Source organism: Notamacropus eugenii, chromosome 7 (assembly GCF_028372415.1).
Source record: "Notamacropus eugenii isolate mMacEug1 chromosome 7, mMacEug1.pri_v2, whole genome shotgun sequence".
Taxonomy (NCBI): domain Eukaryota; kingdom Metazoa; phylum Chordata; class Mammalia; order Diprotodontia; family Macropodidae; genus Notamacropus; species Notamacropus eugenii.
The window spans coordinates 61,156,182-61,174,984 of NC_092878.1; the positions used below are offsets into that span (position 1 = coordinate 61,156,182).

The following is an 18,803-nucleotide window of genomic DNA, read 5'->3' on the forward strand; positions in this document are numbered from 1 at the left end:
AGGATTTTATATTTTATCCTACAGACAACAAGGTACCCCTGAAGTTTACTGAGTTGAAGAGTGTCACGGTCTGAAGTGTGCTTAAGGAAAAACATTTTTCCTTTAGCAACATCTACGTGGAGGATGGAGTGGAGAGGGGGAGAGAGACTTGAGTCAGAAAGCTCCCTTAGGAGGCTTTTGCAATAGTCTAGACCAAAGGCGATGGGGGTCTGAACCAAGGTGATAACTGTGTGAGTAGTGAGATGAAGCCTGATATGAGAGATGCTGAGGTAAAAATGGGGACAACTGAATAGACATGGGGAATGAGGTAGTGTGGGGAATAGAATCTAACACTGAGGTTGTGGACCTGGGAGACCAGAAGTATGGTGGTACTCTCAATACAACTAAGTAAGTTCAAAAGGGAATTTCCTTGATTGCTGGGACTAAGTAAGTCTGAACAGCTTTTGTCAACATTTCTATACCCATTTTCCTTATTCCTACTTCTTCATATTTTCCCTGATGTGGCTGCCATCAAAAAACTATCCATTTATGCTTACCTTAAAAGTTTTTTTCAGATTGATAGGACTGCTAAATGTTCCCTGGGGAAGAAATGGAGAAGGAACATTATTGTGTTTGCTAACTGTCCTATAGATTACAATGAATCTTTCAGGTTGGACAATTTCTCATTTTCTCTTCCTATCTCCAGAACTTTGTGCATTTCATTTCATGACCCCCTGAGTTCAACATACAAGCATAGCAAACATATTTAAATTGACTATCACCATAGCTCAGCAACATGAAGACTGGTTTGAGAACTTCAATGCCTTCTTCAGTTCTTCAATGAGCCTTGAGAAATGGGAAAACTGACACTCTAATCATTACAAACATCATGAAACCAGAAGTTCTGTCTGCATTCATACCTAGCTCTCCTGTCTCTACCACCCAAAATCTATCTTCCTCTTTGAATTGCCCTATTCTGAAAGAAAGTCATCCCCTCTGAACAAAGGTTGCTGTGAAAACTAGCAGCCAAAGCAAACCACACCAAATTCTGATGCCAATTTGTGAAAGGTATGCCAAGTAAAAACATACTCTTGCCTGTCCAGTGATCCTTTTTGAGCAAGAAAATATCCAAACCTACTCTTAAAATTAATAGTAAATATATTCCATGTGTCTCAGGTTAAGAACTCATGAGAATGTGGACATTTATCTCCTAAATTTCACTTTCCCATACCTCAGGTTCTGTATAGTGGTAGAAGCAGGAGTAGAAGAGAGTTGTCACCAGTGGCATGTTGAGGATGGAGGCCTTCCGTGGATGTTTCCGGAAGATTTCTGTCTGCCCTGAAGATTCTAGATGTCGGTCATTCACCTGAGGCAAATGGGGCCGAGAGAGAGAAAAGAAAATAAAACCCATAAAGTATATAAAAGAGACAACAAAGAGAAAACATTAAGTCTGAGAAGACAGGCCAGAACAGTCAAAACAATTCAGGCCAATGATCTCAACTGAATCCAGAAAAGCTATGGGAAGATAGCATGTTGAAGGAACACTCTTCATGGTACTCAGGAGAAATGGAAAAAGGAAAAAAATGGCCTAGAATATAAGGAGGGAAAGACATAGGATTCTTAGAGACTGGCTGCTTAACAGGGTAGTTGAACAGGAGGAATTATGTTTGGAGATTCTGAAACTGTCCTTGGTGCTAAACAAAAATGACAATGGTGGGAGAAGAGGCCTTGTAGGCTTTGAGACAGAGAAGGCAAATGGGGATTCTAACCTCAATGATGATCTGTCGTTCCAGGAGTGTATAATGGTCTTGGACATGAGCAGTATCTTCCACTGAAAATGGTAACCTGGAAAAAGGCCACAAGGTTAGTACCTCTCCTCAACTACAGGAGAGTTTTTCACTCTCCCAAAGGATGAACAAAACCAAACTATAATTAGCACGTTTACCTAAGGAATTCTTAGTGCTTCAAAACACCAACATATCTATACAGTTTTTTCTAACAAATGCTTTATCATTAAATATAACACCTCTATATTTGAATCCCAATCATCAGTCTATAATGTGCTACTGAAATTTCACAAAGACAAGAGGAAGTCTGTGCTGAAAATTCCAATTTTGAGTACTTTAAGACATAAATTCTCAAACTATCCAAAAGAGGGGAAGATAACAAATATTAGAGAAAAACCACAGACCTAATTCTGGGGGGGAGAATGAATGAAAAAACATCTAAAACTACCAACTCATATACCTACTTTACCATTTCTGCAAAATCTTTATGAGAATTTTCTACAAAAGGCATCAAAGGCATCCTTGATTTTATTTTATGAAAAAGGAATAGGTTAGCTTATAAAAATGATATAGATAGACCACTGATTGAAATTGTTTAATGACTACAAAAAGCACTGGACTTGTCAATGAAACCCAGACTTTGCATAAGACTCCTTATAAAAAGACTTCTGGGAAAAGTGGGAAGAAGTCTGGCAAAAAATGGGTTCAGGCCAACTTCTTACGATATACACCATAATAGGCTTCTAATGGATATGCAATTAAAACATAAAGGTCAAATAAGATAATTTAAAATTTAAACAACCTAAGGAATCACCTTTAAATCTATGGTTATGGGGAAAATTTAGATTCAGGGGATAGAAAAGATAAAAGAACACAAAATGGGCAAAGTTGATTATATAATATGAAAAAACTTTTGCAAGAACAATATTTGTGCAGCTAAAATAGAATAAAAGCTGTCAGGGGAAATAATTTTGTATTAAGCATTTCTGATAAAAATTTATTATCTAAGACATATAGGAAGTTGACATAAATGATGAAGAGCTACTCTCCAACAGATAAGTAAGGAAAACATTTTTTCTTTTTAAAGCATTCTTCTCCTCATTGGCTTTTTGAACCTCTTTTGTCACTTGAGTTAGCCTATTTTTCAAGGTGTTATTTTCTTCAGCATTTTTTTGGGTCTCCTTTAGCAAGGTGTTGACCTGCTTCTCATACTTTTCTTTCATCTCTCTCATTTCTCTTTCCAGTTTTTCCTCCACCTCTCTTACTTGATTTTCAAAATCCTTTTTGAGCTCTTCCATGGCCTGAGCCCATGGTATATTTATTTTGGATGTGTGGGATACAGAAGCCTTGACTTCTGTGTCTTTCCCTGATGGTAAGCATTGTTGTTCCTCATCAGAAAGGAAGGGAGGAATTATCTATTCACCAAGAAAGTAACCTTCTATAGTCTTATTTTTTTTCCCTTTTCTGGGTATTTTCCCAGCCAGTGACTTGGAAAGCATTTTTTCTACAGAAGAACTGTAAACTCACATTTTTTACATGAAAAAATTGATGGCAATCAATCAACAAGTATTTATTAAGTGACTTCTATGTAGTAGATACTGTGCTGGATGATGAAAATACAAAGACAAAAATGAAGTAGTCCCTAACTTCAAGGAGTGTAATTACAGTCGATTAAGAAATGCGAATTAAAACAAATATGAAGTTTCAATAATCTCCTAATTGAAGAGGATGATAAAAGACAGAAAGAGCCAATGTTGGTGTAGCTGTGGGAAGTCAGACACACTTCAACTGTACTGTTAGTGAAGGTGAGAGCTTATTCAACTGCTTTAGGATTATATAAGTCACTCACCTGCTCACATCCTTTGATCCTCCACTCTCACTGTGAGGCATAAAGCCAGAGGTAAAAGAAAGAAGGAAAGCCAAAATATTCATAGCAACACTTGATAAAGGTAACCAAAAAATGAATCCAAAATGGGTTCTCATCAATTAGAGATTGGCTGAACAAAACATTATATATGAAATGTAAGGGAATATGTATTGTAAGAAATGGCAAACATAAAGAATTAAAGAAACATGGAAAGATTTGTATGAATGCAGATTGTAGAAAGTAGAATATAAAACGACAAAAATGTAAGTGAAAATACTACCAAAAGAATCCAGATTATATACAAGTTCTAATACTGATTCAGTGAATGATTAGGTAACACACTTCCTCCTCTCAGGAGAGATGATGAGAAGCACAGAACATTCTATATGTTGTCAGTTGTAGTGGGCTATTTTTGCTTACTTAGCTGATTTTCATTGTTCTAAAAGAGGGTTCTATGGGAAGGGAGAGGAAAAGGGAAGAATGCATGGTCAGAGAGTAGAGTAGAAAACCAAAAATAACAAATAATATTTTAGTTAAGCCTTAAGGACTTTCCTCCTATGTATGTCAAAACTATTCAAGATTACTTGAACGATTTAACAGAGACAATTTTGACAATTCTCTTATTATTGTCAGGCAGGGTATACAACAGTGACATTAATGCTTGCCAAAGGTGTCTACATAGAAGATGTCTCACAGAGTCCAAGTAGAAAAAGGGTTTCACACTGTCCTCCAGATGCTCCTGTTTGTAGATGACACTGGATTCATTTCATCAAGCCCTGGGATACTACACAGCTTCCTAAATGGCACTCACAATCATTCAAAAGCATCTGATCTAAATATTTACAAATGAAAAACCAAATGGATGATAATTACTTGTTGTCCCAGATATGATATGCAATTGGATAAACACTTCATACAACTGATACAGAAATACCATTATCTTGAATAGACACTGTGAATGGACAAGAACTTGGGCCTAAGGCTTGACTAGGAAGGAAACTGTAGAGTTCTTTTTAACAATTTTCTGAAACAAAGGTTCTTTTAAATAGTGACAGCCTTCCAATAATGTATGATTCTGAGTCATGTCATAGCAGTTTCAGGAGAACTAAAACCACAGGTTACCCTAAAGAACCATACAGAGGTACAGTTTAGGCACAAATCAGTTACATCAAAGTAAGGATGGTATCCAGGAAGAGGGAGGCAATGCAATGCCAGTGAAGAATTGCACAGGAAGCTATTTAAACACTATTGTCCAAGAGAGTCAAGGTATTTGTATTCATAGAAAAAAAATGCTCCAAATGCCTAATGGTTAGAAAAATGCAGTTTCTACCTCATACCCATCAGGATAGCAAAACTGATGGAAAGGAAATTGGAAAATGTTGGAGGGGTTGCATTGATGGAACTGGTCCAGCTATTCTTGAAAGCAATGAGGAACTGTGCCCCAAAGTAACTAAAATGTGCATACTCTTTAACTCAGCAATACCGCTAGTACTTCTATATCCCAAAATGATCAAAGAAAAAAAGGCCCTGTACATGCAAAAATATTTATAGACTACATATATATATATGTATATATACATATACATATACATATATATATATATACATGTATATATATATATATATACATATAGTCTTTTTTGCAATAGCAAAGAACTGAAAACTACGGGGCTACCTGTAAACTGGGGAATGATTGAACAAACTATGGTATATGAATGTAATGAATTATTACTATGCTGTCTGAGATGATGAAAGGACCAGTTAAAGAGAAACCTAAGAAAATTTGTATGAACTAAGGCAGGATGAAATGAGCAGAACCAGGAGGGCAATTTATACTATGACAATAACACTGTAAAAATGATATAATGTTTATAAAATAATTTCTAAAGTCATAAGAACTTTGATTAATGCAATAATCAACCATGATTCCAGAAGACTGATGATGAAGAATGTTACCTACTTCCTGAGAGATAAGTGATGGAATAAATAGGTAAAAGGAGATATGTCTGGACATGGCCGATACAAGAATTTATTTTATTTGACTATGCATATGTGTTAAAAGTTTTTTCCTTTTACTAGGGTAGGAAGGTTGAAGGGAGAGAAAATAAATGCTTCATAACTGAAAAAGATTAAAAATATGACATTATATTTGCTCCTCCAGTCAACGAGACACCATAAGGGAGTGAGACATAGTTACTCCCGTGCTTTGGCAAAATCACTTTGGCAGCTGTGTAGAAGATAGACTAGAGACGTAAGACACAAGGCTGGAAAATCATTTATAAGTTATAAGAATCTGAAGTAGGATGGTGAGAGAATAAATGAACTATGAGACACGTTGTGGAGTTAGGCTTAGATCTGTGAGTTGAAGAAGAATGAGGGACTGTGAATGACATAAAAGTTTGGAACTTGGCTACCTTGAAAGACAGTGGCGCCTCAGTAGGAACAGGAAAGTTTAGAAGAAGGGAGTTTGGGAGGGAAAAATAATATAAGGAGAACTGCAATGGGATCCCAGTAATTCTGCGTCTGCTCGTCCTGTGCAACTCACTGTCTTGCCCCAGACTAAAAAGGTTCTTTTTCACCAGTCACAGCTCCATCATCCTTCTTCTTAAAAGGTACACACTAGGTGTGTGTGTGTTGGGGGGGGGGGGGGGGGTGGAGAGAGAATGAGTGGGTATGATGGTATATATGATGGAAATTTTCCAAAACCAGGCATGCAGCTGTTGTTATGGATACCTTTATTAGGATTAGGTTACAACTGCCGATCAGAACAGACCACTAGCAAGAAAGAGGGTAGGTTGTGAATTTACAGTGTTGGAAGGTGGCAAGTGACACATCTTCCCACCCTCTTAATTGGCTCATCAAATACATCTCAGCATCAGGTTTCTCAGTCTCAGGCTTAAAGCTCATTAAGGTCACCACCCACACTCTGGAGACCATTCATCCAGAAATGCTTCCAGGAGGACAGGTGGAGAACATGGATAAGATTGTAAAAGATGAGGGGATATATTTATTAAGCTCTGCATTTCTGAAAGAAGTATCTAAGTCAATCTAAATACTGAAGTTATTAAGTTCATAAAGCATTTTCCCGAAAGCAGTTGTGTGGGTTAGTGCAAGTATTATCCCAAATGTATAGTTGAGGCAATCTGAACTTGAGGATGTTAAATGGGTTATACAGATAAGGAACCTGAGGCCCAAGGTGGTTCAGTGTCTTGCCCAAAGTTCCTCAGGTACTAAGTGTCAGAGCGAGGATTTGTAATTCAAAATCAGGTGGTTTTTTAAAAACTACTTCAAGTTTGATATTTTTTTCTACTGTACCCACATATCGAAGCTTGCAACATCAACTGGAAGTTGACTGCCCAAGATGCAAACTGGGAATGTGTAATTAACTGTTCTTTATAACACTGTTTCGGCTACTATATTTTTGGACACATACACACATTATGGAGAGCAGAGGTCTAATTGTGTGTATGTGTTTATGTATATTGACATGTAAAAGAAAAGAAAAATTTTATCTCAATATAATTAAGAATTATATAATAGTAAGACCTATCCACAAATGGGATAGGCAGGCTTTTACTGGAGAATGTTGGGTTTGGGGGCAGAAGCTTGAATTCAAATATTATTTTTTGACTCTTATTAGCTATCTGAGCCTGAGCCTTCACATTTGTAAAATGGGGATAATAAAACCTGGAATAACTACTTCATAGGATTGTTGTGAGGTAAGGATGAAAATGTAAGAAAACACTTTGGAAACCTTAAGATGCTATCAACATCATTTTTAGGTACGGAAATCCTCATGACTTAAAGCATCTGACCAGAGCCTAGATGTGGAACATCATGGTATAGCAGGGAAAAAATGGGTTTGGTGGAGTCAAGTGTTCCCCTGAGTGATCTTAGGCAAGTCACATAACTTCTGGGTCTCAGATCTCCAATTTATTAAATGAAGGTTTGTACTAGATGACTTCTAGCACCAAGAAGGACTTCTTAATTCTAAATTTGTGAAACTCTGAGCAATCATCTGTCAGGAATGCTGAAAAGTAGAAGAGGATTTCTGTATTGGGTATAGCTAGTGTCACACGCATCCCTAAACCTCCAAGATGCCTCACAAATCTATTAATCACTTTGAAAATCCTCATCCAGTTATCTGTCCCCACCTTCTGCCTTAAGGCTCTCATACCTAATCTCTCAAGTCTCCATGTTCAGGGAAGTGCTTACCCAATGCAATTCTTGAGAAATTCTTTCCGCTTCTCAGGGTCCTGGATACTTAAATGTTCTTGGTACTGAGATAGCTACAGAAAGAAAAAGGAAAATTCTGAATATCCTGGACTCCATGGGAAGAAGAGGGCAGCTAGAGGAGGGCTCTTGTGATTGGCATCACTCCTTCAGAGCACTCTGCCAAGGAAAGCACACAAAACTCCCAACACGTCTGGCAGAATGAAGCCAGCTCAAGGGGTGGATGGAGCTGTTGCATTTGCCCACCTAACTTGGCTTTCTGAACTATTCTGGGCTTCTTTTTCTTTGTGACATCTTACTAGTACTAAAAGAAAACTGGTGAACAGACATCTTCTACCAAGGCAGATGGGGTACATGATCTGCATAGTCTTAGAGAGTTGTCTGGATGCTGCAAAGTTAAATGACTTGTCCATGACTCCCAGACTGGTTATTTCTCTACTATTCCATGCCACCTCTTCACCTCATTTCTGACTCCATCTCATCAGCTGGGTCCTATGACAGTAATAATTAACACTTACATTTTCCAAGCAAGGAGCATTTATTAAGCACCTGTTCATGCCAGACACTGTGCTAAGTGCTGAGGGTACAAAGAAAGGCAAAAGGTAGTCCCTGCGCTCAAGGAGCTAATGTCTATAGACAGCATTTCAGAGCTGGAAAAACACTTTACAGACATAATCTAACCTGAACCTTAAAGCAATCCTGTAAGGTAGGGAGGACAGATATTTTCCCATTTTTCAGATGAGGAACTGGAACTAAGATTAAGACAAAGAGAATTTAAGGGCCTTGTCTATGTTCATGGAGCTAGCAAGTCAGAGGAAGGATTCAAACCCAAGTAAGTCTTCCTGACTTGAAGTCTGATACTACCACACTGCCTCACATGGTCTTCCAAATGAGGTAGAGATCAGAAACGGAGAACCACAAAGACTAGTCTAGTTTTACAGACCCCAAGCCAAGGAAGCACACCAAAACAAAATGTCATTAGAGTATATTCTAAGGTTCTCATGAGAATACTAATTGTACTTAAGAGAATGAGTGCAGTTGAAGGTACTGTCAGGCTGAAATGAAGGTCATACTTACTGCAAGTTCTTCTGTTCTGTCCAAGTACCTGGGAACACAGAAGAAAGGAACAGATCATTAAGTGCTTGAGGTGCTCCACTCCTTAGCATTTTTGTCTAATGCTGTGTGAAAGCAATTCCTCACATGAATATGAATGATCTAACAGCAACACAGTCCAAGGTCATATTCACCCCCATGCCCTTATCTTTACAGTCACTACCATCACCAGCTTCTCCTCAAAGTGCAACAAATCTTGATGAATGAATCTTATTTTCCAACTCTCTGTCACATCTGGTCAATGTCCATAGCCAGATGAAATGCTTCATTCACCTTCATTCATCAGTCAGGGGGAGGCAACCCATCACTTTGTTAGTATCTTAGAATGAAACCTTATGAGCAGGAGTCAATACCCATAAGGTAGGAGCTCTAGCCCCTTCTGTAGGTTTGAAGTGAAAAATGAGAATATATTATGTTCTTCAATCTCATCCTCAAAGGTCTAGACTGCCACGGGCAGCCAAGTAGTAGCAATAACAAAAGTAATGATGATAAATGATTAAAATGATAACTCACATTTAGAAAGCACTTCATAACTAAAGTGCTTTCCTTAAAACAACCCAGTGAGGTTGGTACTATAGACATTATACCTCTGTAACGTTAAGGGAATGTGAAGAGATTCCCTGCCCCTTAATAGGCCCATGCGACCTGCTCTGAGCTTTGGCCTGGTTCACAGCTTGAATATCATGGAGCTGATGGTGGGAGGAGATTACCAAATGGATGGAACAGGAAGAGAGAGTGAGGCAGAGCAGCTAGTGTGAGTGTGAGAGATTCTGTCTAAGGAAGCTTATCTGTGGGGAGGCCCGACTGAGGGAAGGCTTGGAGATGGTCATGCTCCCTTTATTGGTAACGTTTACAAACTTCATTGTTACCATGGTGGAATTGGCTTTCTGGTATCTGAATAAATATTTTGGTTTTGTCTTTGAGAAAGAGAGTTTATATTTATCCTGGAAATATGCATGAATATCCATAGCAGCTTCTGTGGGTATCACATTGACACTGCAACCTCTTTTACAGATAATGAAACTAAAATGCAGAGAGGTTAAATGACTTGTTGTTAAGGTGAAAGCAGCCACTGAACTGCAGAGCTGAGATGTGACCCGTCCCCCATGTTGATTTCCAGTCTACTAGATGACTTTGCCTTCATTCCTAATACGGTCTCTGCATATGGAACTTTGGTTGTTACTGTTGACAGATGGAGTAGCTCTCACCTGAAAAGGTCCAGTAGCATCTTCTGATCACCTGTCTCCTTAAGAAAGTGAATGAGATGTCTCAGGGCAACTTGTCGCACTTCCAGCTCTCGGAAAAGAATCTCTAGTAAGGAGTAAATGGAGAAAAAGTAAAATAAATCACTCAGTTATGTGTTGACTGGTTGCACTGAATTGCTTTTCCCCCTCTTTTTAAATTTTTATTACAATGGAAAGGCTTTCTGGGTAGAGGAAGAACACAGACAAATTTGGAAATTAAATGGATGAAAAAACAGAAGGCATCAATGAAAACATTTAAAAATTTAGAATAATCTAATCATGCTAAATGTGAAACTAGTTTCAGTTTTCTCCTCAAATTCTAGCAGGAGTCAATTTATCCATCATGAGAATACTAACTGGTGAGAGAACTCTTCAATTCCCATTAATTCAACCTGCTTGGTCCCTCGAACTCTAGCCCAGCTACCTGTCTATGCATAAGATGCAGCAGAATTTGTGATTAATAGGTTACTATAAAGATGAACTGCTAATCACTTGGATGTACACTCCTCCAGCCATGATCCTACACAAGAGGCAAGGCCCATGATTGCATGCCAGTCCAAACTATGCTCACCTTTGCTCAGGGTCCTCTTGAGGAAGATCAAAACCTGAGAAAAAAGGGAAAATATAAAGTATAAATTACAAAAGGTTATACAGCCCTTTACCTCAACAGCTACCTAAACACATCATTTGGTGTTTTCTAGCCCTACCCTCAGTCAGCCCTTTTGAGTAGCATTTTAGCAGAGACCAAAAACTCATCAGAGTTTGGCTAAGGCAAAGAATAAGCTCCTAGGTGAAAAAATGATTGAAGCCTTGAATACAATATCCCTCAGAAATTACTTATTCTTGGGGTCCACAACTATCTGGAGCGTATGACCACTTCCATGTCTCCTCATATTTATCCTTCCTCAGGATAAGGATGAGAGTCAAACAACAACCTATTCCCCTTCTGGACTTCCAGAATAGCCAAGTTATTGATTCTATGCCACAGTCAAGATTCCCACCTCACTCCCCACATCAGCAGCTGTGTCACTGAGAGTCCCAAGAGGCACGGGGAAGTCAGGGATCAACTCCCCACTTGGGACCTAAACCACAATCCCAAAGTATAAACAGCCAGAAGGCTGCTGGGTCTCCTGCTCCTGAAATAAAGCTCACAGCAGTAATGACGTTCCCATCATGGATAGACACTGCTTCTTCCAGAAGTTGGAGCTTGTCCTGTAGGGAGCGGAACCTCTCTAGGGAGCAGACCTGGTAGAGCAAGGGGAAGTAAGAAGAAATTAGAATATGGTTCTCCAACCTCCACTACTAGCTTTCAGGAAGTCATATTCCTGAATTATATTTTCAGTAATTTCCCAGAGTGGTACCAAGTTCAAGAAGTGTCATTGACAACAAAGTCTCAGTTGTTATATCAAGATCCCTGTGCACACTCCAGACCTGAGGCCTCCCACAAAAGCTTTCCCCATTATCTCTGTATTCTAGTGTTACAGTCCTGAGAAAGCCTTCGAACTTGACCTCTGCCATAAGTCCTACCACAGCCTATCACCCAAAGCAGATCACAGAAGTATGAGATCATTCCCACACATGCTTTTCCCTTCCATCCCATATATACTCCCTTCTACTCAAGCTAATTCCCACCAAGCCACATAGTGCTGCAAATACTTCTTAAAACAGGCATAAAATTTTTGACTTGTTGGGTTCATTTCTTTCAGAAACCATCCAAATTCACCAAATGATAGGACGGAGAAAGACACCCCTTCCTTGGAGATAATGTGCCCAGCATCCCAAGAATTCCCCTCATGCCTTTCTTTTCCAAAATGTTCTTACCTTACCCTTCTGCAGACGCCTGACTGTGTCACTGAGGCTCCAGTCACTGCTGTAATCCTGAAATATTAGCAGCTTGTGAACCCCACTGGGATCAGAGGCCAGGGTATCGGGATGCCAGCTCCTCACCCCAGCCTCACAGGTACCAGGAGGGCTTGATCTCAGGTGGCTTGGTTGACTTCACGAGATCCTTTGTCATGAAGGGGGAGGTATTTAGTAGGAGCAAATAGACAAGGGAGAAGCTGGAATTTCGAAAATGGCCTTGATAGGAAGCAGAAAGCTAGTGTTTTTCTATATTACTGAAAGTATGGGAAAAGGGGAACACAAGAGAAAGAAAACAGGGAGAAAGGGATTCTTTCCCATAACCCTCCAAAAAGTCACCATAAATGGAGCCAATTAGTTCAGAAACCAGAAACTCTAAAGCCACCATTTTAAGATTTCCACCCACTAATGCTGGTTTTGTACAACATCTGTGCATTCATCCATGGCCCAAGTTTGTGGAATGCTAGATTAGAGTGGCTTCAACACACACTTTGGATTCTTAGCCTCAGGGAGAATTCTTTGCTCAGGGGAAAGCTGTTTTGTCTTATCCATTTCACTGCAATCTCTGCCCAATTAAACCCCCTTTACCAATCCACATGAAAATCACTGGGTTTTGAAGTATAATTTTTAGTAGTAACCTACCTTGTATTCACCCTTAGGTCTTCGAAGCTCTGGAGCATAGTTTTTGGGAGGTACATCTGAGAGGGCTAGGGAAGAAAAGGCAATGGGCTCAATACATCCTGAATTCTGCCTCTTGTCACCTCTCCATTTAAGCACAGTTTTCTCTTAAAGGTTCTCCAGCATATAGAATTAAGGCCAAGGGCAGTGACCCTCTTGTGTCTGCAGTAAAAGTGAGATACTATTTCAAAACTATGTCCTATCATTAGAATGGGAGTAGGAGGGTGAGAGTGGGGGAAGGGGGGAGAGGATGTATCACTTTATCCTTCATAAGGCTAAAACATTTCCTTCAACACAGTTCAGTGGTTCTTCCTAAGGTCAGAGTACCAAAAGGACATGCCACGTAGTTCCCCAACTCTTCAGACTAGATATTAGGCCAAAAACTACTCCCCAAAGCAAGGGAATCCCCAAAGCCCAATGCCTACCATCTGAAAGGGACTGGAAACTCCCAAGTCTGCTTCTTCCTAAAACCAAAGAACATGTGGAGAATGAGACCCAAGGTTCAAGCTAAGGTTGTCCAGGACCACTAACCATCCTAAACATCCATTGGGAACAGAACAATTAAGTAACAAATAAAAACTGGCTTTTGTATCATGCTTAAGCTTTACCCCATTGCTTCATATACATACATCATCTCACTTGAGCCTCACAACAAATGTTTTCATCTCAGCTAAAAGAAAAAGACTTGTAAACACAATCACTGAGAATTATGAAATCACAGTAAAAGTATATTAAATAAAGCAACTCTTTATTAAAACAAAGGTTTATTTAGAAAATATTAACAAAATAAATATTTTTTTAAGGCTAAAATATTAAGAGCACACTTTTCTTATTTCTTGGAATCTCTCCCTGTAGAATAGGTTTATTCACAATTCAAAAATACTGGCATTGAAACTGGGTAAGATTCTCCCAGTGGTAATGAAGCCTTGGTCACATGATCCAAAACATGACATGTATGTTTTCCCTGATATTTGAGGGGGGTTCTTTCATTTGGTCTCCACAGATTTATAATTATGAATTGTTTAGCCTTTATTAAAAATATAACTTTTTTTATTCAACTGCTATGACATAGTGAATAGAGACCAGGTTTGAAGTCAGAAAAACCTCAGTTCAAGTCCTACGTCTGACATGGCCTGGCTATGGGACCATGGGCAAATCACCTAACCCTCAGTATCTCAAATGAATCTAAGACTTTAAGTTACAGATGCAGTTGTCCATCTGCATCTGTAGAAGGAGTGTCCACATCAGGTGTTCTTCACAATGATGAAATCAGAGGTCTGGATCAAAACAAACATTTTTCTCCAAAAACAATGTTTTAAGCTAATGCTCCCACAAAAGAAATGCTTACAATGCATCTTTCTCAGCAATTCATAACTTTTGTCTTATCAACTCACCTTAAATTTGAAGTTGCAACCCAAAGCCCCTCTGAATAGTTTGTCTGCACCCACTGGGTTAACTTGGCATGACAGCACTCCTAGCATTCATGATGTAATAGCAAGAAATCTGGACTGGGAGTTGGAAGATCTAAGTTCTAATTTCAGCACATCAACTAACTTGTGTGACTGGCTGGACTAGATGACCTGTCTGAAGAGTTCCTTCCAGTTTTCAACTCCTGTGATTCTCTTGGCAGTGGCTGGGTTATCAGCTTTCTGTCTTGGCCACAAGTATTTATCTATATTGTCTGACTAAGCTATTAAAGCTAATTAAAGGGAATCCTTTAATTTTGTCTCTCCAACCTTGCACAACTCAAACTACCTGCTTCTCTTATCTACAATAGAGAAAGAAACAATTAAGAAGGGTGTAATATGTCCTAATAACATACCAGTTTTTATATTTTTCCTCATATTTTAGCATAGTGCCTGACATATTGTAGGTGCTTAAAAATGTTTACTGACTATATCAAAAAGAGGTAACTTTTCACATTAGTCTTAATTTCTTCTCTGTTATGAAGCTGAGATCTTTTTATGTTCTAGAAATTAGTCTAAGTTATATTATAGAGCTGAGTATGTGACCTACCTTAGAAACCACCTAATGAAGGATCATGCTATGCCACATCCTTCCCAAAGCAATGAAGATCTGAAGCTGGCAATGTCCTCAGATGCCATCCAGTCCAATCTCAACATTTTAAAGATGACAAAACTAGGGCCTAGAGAATTTCAGTAACTTGTCAGAGTTACTTGCCCCATATGGATAAGAGGCAGTACTTGAAGTCAAGCTCCTGTCCTCTGACTTCAAATCCATCACTCTTCCCATTGCATCAATGTCACCTTGCCTTTGGCAATCCAATGCCAATCCTCCCAAAGCTCTGGAGACATCTCCCCTTGATCCAGCCATTCAAAATTCTCCACAATTCTTCTTACCCACAAAACCTTGCAAAGTGACAAAGGATTACTGAATTAGCTGCCAATTACAATAAAGCATTTTTTTTTCCTTCAGTTTCCCTTTCTTCCAGATTAAAAGAGAATGTTGAGCTGGATCTTTTAATGCCCAATGGAAAGGGAAACTTCTCACACCTCTTTACTTTTTACCTTTGAAGAAGCTGCTCAGAGAGTAGGAGGAAGCAGGCTTAGGCAGTGGAGAATATGAGGATATGTTGTTTCGAGTCTTCAGCTGTTCACGTCCCTCAAGGGTGGGGCCACCACTGGAGGCTGTCTCTTTGATAGACCAAGAGATGCCTGCATGACAGAAAGGAGTCAAAGTGTAGGTAAACTTTAGGCAGAATTCAAATCCCATATTCCTATTTCCCAGCAGGTAATCTAAGAATTTCACAGGTGATTCTGGCTTCCTAAATGATCCTGCCTCTTAAAATCAAAAAGGACATTGGGTAATCACAGGAGGAGCTAAATGTTAATAGTTTAAATAGTGTTCAATAATGATAGGTGGCAAGATTTGGTAACTAAGTAACACAGTCTTATCATAGATCTATGGGAATCCATTCATAACCACATCTCACAGGCACCGCTGTGCAAGACATAGCAAAGAATGAATGATTTTGTTTTCTGAGAATAAAGCATGGGAATGTCACATATGCTGTCAGAAATTGTTGCTTTTGCTTAATTGTTTTTCTTTGGTACAAGAAAGGTTTAGTGCATTTTGGTGGGAGGTAGGGGATAAATGGAGAAATGACTGTGATATAAAAATAAAACAAAGACATCAATAAAAATGAATATTTTTAAAAATAGACAGGCAAAGCATGGTGGCACATCCTCTAGTCTCTGCTGCTAGGAAGGGGGAGGCTGAGGCTCAGGAATTCTGAGCTACAGTTGGGCTAATTCTGAATTAGGCATCCACAGTAAGTCAGAAACAAATATGGTGAGCTCCTGAGCACAGAGGTAGTCTAAGAGAGGCAAAAAAGTCCAAGTTGGAAAAAAGAGGAGGTTAAAGCTTCCATGCTGATCAATACAGGTATCTAGATTGTCAGTGCCCAGGGCGAGATAGGGAAAGCCAATCTCAAATTTAAAAAAAAGAGACAGAAAAGCTCTTTCTTACACCTTTCATGGACCCTAAAAGAGGTAGTGTGTATGAAGCTTGCCATTCAGCAGATTTTGGCTTCAAATTCTTCTTCTTACACATATAAACTGTGTGACTATAGGCAAATCACTTAACTTAAGTCTTAGTTTCTTCATCTGTAAAAGAAAGGGGGTAGACTAGAAGGCCTTCAAGGTTGCTTCCAGTTCTAAATCTATTATCCTATGATCATCTCTCTCTTTAGAAGCTCCCCAGCCAAGGATAGACTTTTAAAGTGAATAAATTTTGAAAGCAGAGAAGGAAGGGACATTGGTTTAAGCAGGTGGGTCATCTATTAAAGACATAAATCCTGAGTATGACCTCCTCGGATTTATTCTACTTACTCCCCACAGGTTCTCCACTCCAGCTGACCCTCTCCAGGTCATCGTCATCATCATCCACAATGTCCCGAAGGCTGTTCACTGCCCGTTTAGACTCCTTCAACTGCAAGTGGACAGAAATCTGGGAATCCAAGTCACCCCGTCCTCCTACTGCCCTCCATCAGCATCCAAACTTATTTGACAAGATAATACCAGAGGAATTTGGGACGTAAAGCTAAAAGGCTGAATGATCAGTACTTAAAAGAAAATTTCATTTAATACACCCAAAATGCTCACAAAGAAAATTGACAAAGGGGATTGACTACAGGAATTAGAGGTCAAGTTTCAGAGAAGATATTTGAAATTATTGGAGGCTTTCAAGTTCTAATCCAAGCTATAATTGTGTTTGTGTAACTTGGTATGTGACCAAGTTCCTCTTGGAGATTCAGCGAGTTTTTTCATTAGTAAGATGTAGAGAATGTCATTAATAATATTCCTTCTTTATTTGTGAAGCTAATATTATAAACTCATATTAGACTCAAATGAAAATCTTGGTCCATTACCCACTTTTTCATCCCATCTTTTCTGGTTTGTCTTCCGAAACCCTTGTTCTGTTGCTAGCAAAACCTCTGTCACCCTAGGGTGCTGCTTCTTCTCATACTCTATTTCATTCATGAAAATCTGGAAGAAACTGCATTCCTGACCGCTCTCTTCAGCATGGGCTGCTCCTTCTCTCATGCAGCTGACAAATAATTAGGAGAAATAGGCATACTCCTTCTTAGGATCACTGCCTGATCTTCTCTCTATCTCCTTCACTCAGCAACTTCTCTTTCATTCTATCTGCCTACATCACTCAGCCTAGATCTTTATTGCTGTAATGTTCTAGCCACCAAAGAACTCTTGCTTCTAGCTCAAAGAGTTCATTGTCTAGCTTACAGTCTTCCTCTATACCCTGACCCCTCCCCTCATCTAAAGGGACTTCAAAACACATTTTCATGTCTCTTTGAACACCCCAGTCTCTCAATTCATTGGACTTCTTAACTTCTCACCTTTTTCATGCCTCTTCAGTTATCCATAAAGATATCTTAAAATATTACCATCAATAAATGGTGCCAGAAAATAGGATGGAGGGAAATATACAGTTAGTAATCATAATTGTGAAAAAACTTTTCCACCAAATTTCTCTAATAAAGATCTCATTTCTCAAATATATAGACAAATGAGTTTATAAAAATTTATTAAATTTATAAATATTTATTTATTTATATAAAAATTTATAAAAATAAGAGCCATTCTGCAATTGATAAATAAATGGTCAAAGGATATGAACAGGCAGTTTCAAAGTAGTCAAAGCTATCTATAATCATATGAAAAATGTTCTAAATCACTATTGATTAAAGAAATGCAAATTAAAACAACTTTGAGCTACCACCTATCATATTAGCTAAGATAACAGTAATGGAAAATGACAAATATTTGGGCAGATGTGAGAAAATTGTATACTGATATAATCATTCTGTAGAGTAATTTGGGACTATACCCACAGGGCTATAAAACCATGCATACCCTCTGGCCAAGAAATATCAATACTAGGTCTATATCCCAAACTGGTTTTTAAAAAAAAGAGGAAAAGGATCTATATGTACAAAAACATTTATAGCAGCTCTTTTAATAATGACAAAGAATTGGAAATTGAAGGGATATCCATCAACTGGAGAATGGCTGAACAAGTTGTTGTATACACTTGTGATGGAATACTATTATGCTATCAGCAATGATGACCTGAATGCTCTTAAAAAAACAAGGAAAAATTTACATGAAGTGATACAAGATGAAATGAGCAGAACCAGGAGGACATTGTACACAGTAACAGCAATATTGTACTAAGATCATGAATGACTTAACTATTTACAGCAATACAATGATTTAAGATAATTCTGAAGGATTTAAGATGAAAAATGTTCTCCATCTCCAGAAAAATAACTGATGGAGTCTGAATACAGATCAAAATATACTTTTTCTTTATTTTTCTTTTTAAAAAATTATTTATTTTTAGTTTTCAACATTCACTGCCATAAGATTTTGAGTTTTAAATTTTCTCCACTTCCTCAAGACAGTGTCCAATTCCACACAGACTTTACTTATACAGTCATATTAAACATTTTCATAGTAGTCATGATGTAAAGAAGAATCAGAACTAATAGGAGGATGAGAT

The 18,803-nt window shown here is 38.5% G+C and overlaps 1 protein-coding gene across 1 annotated transcript in view; it reads right to left on the reverse strand.

The window, feature by feature from the left end:
- Positions 1-18,803, reverse strand: part of VIPAS39 (VPS33B interacting protein, apical-basolateral polarity regulator, spe-39 homolog) — a 36,109-nt gene that overhangs the window by 6,034 nt on the left and 11,272 nt on the right. The window contains exons 3-15 of the mRNA XM_072623227.1: positions 16,613-16,712; positions 15,290-15,436; positions 13,187-13,225; positions 12,726-12,790; positions 12,045-12,101; positions 11,376-11,468; positions 10,795-10,828; positions 10,188-10,290; positions 8,944-8,971; positions 7,849-7,922; positions 1,749-1,824; positions 1,211-1,345; positions 537-578 (exon numbers count right to left, since the gene is read on the reverse strand). Coding sequence (XP_072479328.1) covers positions 537-578; positions 1,211-1,345; positions 1,749-1,824; positions 7,849-7,922; positions 8,944-8,971; positions 10,188-10,290; positions 10,795-10,828; positions 11,376-11,468; positions 12,045-12,101; positions 12,726-12,790; positions 13,187-13,225; positions 15,290-15,436; positions 16,613-16,712 — 993 coding nt within the window. The remainder of the gene's footprint in view (positions 1-536; positions 579-1,210; positions 1,346-1,748; positions 1,825-7,848; positions 7,923-8,943; positions 8,972-10,187; positions 10,291-10,794; positions 10,829-11,375; positions 11,469-12,044; positions 12,102-12,725; positions 12,791-13,186; positions 13,226-15,289; positions 15,437-16,612; positions 16,713-18,803) is intronic.